We start from the raw sequence: 3,367 nt of genomic DNA on the forward strand, positions 1-3,367 counted from the left end.
TTATTATTTCTCACAAATAAAGGATCAATTAAGACAATTTACTCATTTACTCTTTTGGACGTAAAAAATTGAATTTAAATTTTTTTATGTCCATTGAAAAAACCTACACACAAAAAACAATAATTATCCTGGAAATTGATCTTTTGTAAAAAAAAAAATTATATTACATTTTGAATTTCTTTTTCAAGGGTGATCTTTATAATTGATGTTGAGACACGTATACTGTTCAGGGTCAAATTGACCCGCTGATTAAAATCAAGACAAATGAGTCATGCAGAGTATTTATGTTTCCCCCTCAACCCCCACTTCCTCTGAGTGTCCACTCAGTGAGGGTGGAGTTTGCCCACAGGAACAGAAAAGGTTCCCGACGAAAGTTGTATGAACACCTGCTTTCTGGCAGTTTCCAATGAAGTAAAGAGGATAGTGAAAAATAGAATAGAGAAAAGTAGGCTTGTGTGCGTGCACGTGTGTATGTATGCGTGTGTGTGTTGAAATGTGTCTCATAGCTGCAAGGAAAAATATAGAATTGGAAATTTTGTTTATCCTTTTTACCCTTCAACTTGACTGCCGGGTCAAATTGACTCGAACAGTATCTATGTAATATGTAGACCCAGGGGGTGGTGCAAATGTATATAATGAACCATTTTCAATTTATATGTAGAGTGTACTTATTAAGACAAATAGAAAAAGTTTCATGCAGAAAAAATACCTCCAATAATTTCTAAAAAAAATTTAAACTTTAAAACGAGTCAATTTGACCCACAATATAACAGGAGGATTAATCCTAAACCTCTTTACTATCAGTTGTTCAAATATAAAATCAACCTATGAATAGCATCTTTACAGAGCATCTTGTACTGTTCTAAAGCCGTGATAATCACATAAGTCAGAAAGGTTTTTCACAATAAAAATTATTTAATGCAGATATGAAAATTCACATATACATTAAGTTATACTCTTGAGGCAATTTTGTGACAAAATAAAATTAGGATTGTTTTCTGCTCACACAGGGAAAAGCAGATGGCCACTGAAGGTTGTAGGATGATTTTGGTCATCATAAATCCTTGTGTTCTGCCAGTGATTCAAATGCACAACATCTCCAGTTTCTAACAGCAATGTGGCACCATTAGACGGGCTAACAGAGTGGGAAGTCTGATGTTCATATGCAATGAAAATATTGTTCCCATTCTTGACCAACATGGCACCTGTCCCATGTGCTGGATCTCCACCTCCATGCAAGTGGAATTCAAAATGATAGGCTCCTCTCACCGGGGCAATGAAAAAACCTGAGGAACATATAAAAATAATGTTTCTATTGAACTTTTTTGTCAGCTTATTTACGTAAAGAATAGATAAACCAAATGCACGTCAAAATTGTAAAGAGAATCATGTGAATCAGTGTATAAAATCAGATACCTGTGTTTGGGTTGTAGGCATTTCCAATATTTGTAACAACATGTCTGAAGACTAGAGGCGTCTGTGTGTTAAATGGTCCAGTATGTCCTGAACCTGATGCCATCAAGGAAGCTGAGAAAGCCACTTGTTTCACTACGAGACAATAAGTTAGTATTATTGAGATAAAGCAGTTACTTCTTGTTAAGAAATGATTTGGTGTTTTTAAAATTGAACATTTAGAAGAGTTTTGTCACACCAGATTGTCATTTCTGTGACTACAAACAATGTTTGAAAAGAAAACTAACAAATTACTGTCTTAATAAAATAAAAAGCTAAGCATGTTGAATAATTTATGGACAAATAAACAAAAGTACACAACTTGGTTTTTGTTGCATGTTAGGATAATGTTTTTATGTGAATACTAATGAGTTTCCCAAACCTTTTCTTTCTCTCTTCAGAACCTCCACTTGGTTTTCAGTGTTGTTTGTCCTGGCTTTAACACTGATCAGTTCTCCTATCTGAGCTGAAAATTGATTAAAACAAACATGAAATGTAAAATAAAACGATATGTCCTCTGTCATTTTTTACAGTAATAGTTTGACATCACAAATTCACAGCAGTTTCTGGTCTCTTGATGTTACTGGACTGTGTAGAAAGAAATACAGCAGCAGCCACATCTCAGCGTTTTATGCCACTGATTATTCAGGGAAAGCAGGTTGAGCAGGTAGAGTGCTTTAAGTATCTGAGGACACAGATGGACACCTGGCTGTCTTAACAAGTACATTCAGATTCATAATAAAGCCCCTTAGTGCCTCGATCTTCTCATGAAGCTGAGATATTTTAGGGTTAGTAAAAAAATTTCTATCATGGAAATTCTTCAACGGCGGAAGCATTTCTGAAACTGCTTATGATTTTTTGTATCTTGTGTACATGTTTCTTGTGAAGTTTTTGTATGTGTAAGGAGCTCTGTCTAAGATAAATTTCCGATAGCTTTGGTATCAGACAACTTTTCAACTTTTTCGTTTAAATAAATCAGCTTTGTTTGCTTCTAAACATTTCAGAAAAAATAGTTTTAGTGAGTCATTTATCATGTAAAATAATGTATTGCTAGAGTAAAGTTATAAATACCTTGGTACTGCTGCTCAAGATTCCTTACTTTTGTCACTTGCTCTAAAATAGTAAAAATAAACAGTTAATATAACAATATTAGTTAATATAACATCCTTCTTATACTAAACATTGTCCATTTTGTGATAACATCAGAGTTTTATTTGCTGTCTTCTAAATACCTTGGTATTGTTGTTTTATCAAGTCCAGTTCTTTTGTCTTGGCTTTTGTAGGAGTAAAATGAAAAACACTGAAATGTGACTATTTGAATATAAACACTTTAGTTTCATACAGTGATTTCTGGTTAACATACCTTCATTATCTCTCTGTAGGTACCTTACCTCCACCTTCAGTTCAGCCAATGAGGCGCTCATTTCTCTCAGCACTGCATGGATATCCTGTGTAAAGGTTTGTTGGTGATCTGAGAGATTCACTGAATTTGCGACCTGTGATTCTGTTTGCTTTAAATGTGAAATAAGTTCATTTTTAGCGTTTGGTTGAAGCTGAGCTGTGGAAAGAAAGCAGATTAGCAACAACAATGAGAAAAACATTGTGATCTCCATTCACAACATCATATTTTGCAGGTTGCCTTTGTGGTTTCTGTGATGATCCAAGCCTAAATATTCACAGGAGCTGACTAATAATTAGCTAAATCTTTTGTCTAAAGTCCATGCAAATAACAGGTCTTCCCATGGGTTTGACCAATCAAAAGGCATAACCTTTGGTCAAAAACATTATATTATGGGCACGCTCTTCTCAAAGCCAAACATTTAATTAAATCTAAAGTTTTAAAAACATTTGATTTTGTTGAAAGACATGAAAACTGGCAGCAACATATATATATATATATATATATATATATATA

At 33.9% G+C, this 3,367-nt stretch overlaps 1 protein-coding gene across 1 annotated transcript; it reads right to left on the reverse strand.

The window, feature by feature from the left end:
- Nucleotides 1-894: 894 nt before the first annotated feature.
- Nucleotides 895-3,188, reverse strand: LOC103138971 (uncharacterized). Its single transcript, XM_016672148.1, has 6 exons — nucleotides 2,816-3,188; nucleotides 2,685-2,726; nucleotides 2,524-2,565; nucleotides 1,835-1,918; nucleotides 1,417-1,548; nucleotides 895-1,286 (listed from the first exon to the last, which is right to left on the reverse strand). The coding sequence occupies exons 1-6, from the start codon at nucleotides 3,063-3,065 to the stop codon at nucleotides 1,003-1,005; spliced, it is 834 nt and encodes a 277-aa protein (XP_016527634.1). The 5' UTR covers nucleotides 3,066-3,188; the 3' UTR covers nucleotides 895-1,002.
- Between the last annotated feature and the right edge of the window lie 179 nt (nucleotides 3,189-3,367).

This window comes from Poecilia formosa, unplaced genomic scaffold, assembly GCF_000485575.1.
Source record: "Poecilia formosa unplaced genomic scaffold, Poecilia_formosa-5.1.2 Scaffold56, whole genome shotgun sequence".
NCBI classification, from domain to species: domain Eukaryota; kingdom Metazoa; phylum Chordata; class Actinopteri; order Cyprinodontiformes; family Poeciliidae; genus Poecilia; species Poecilia formosa.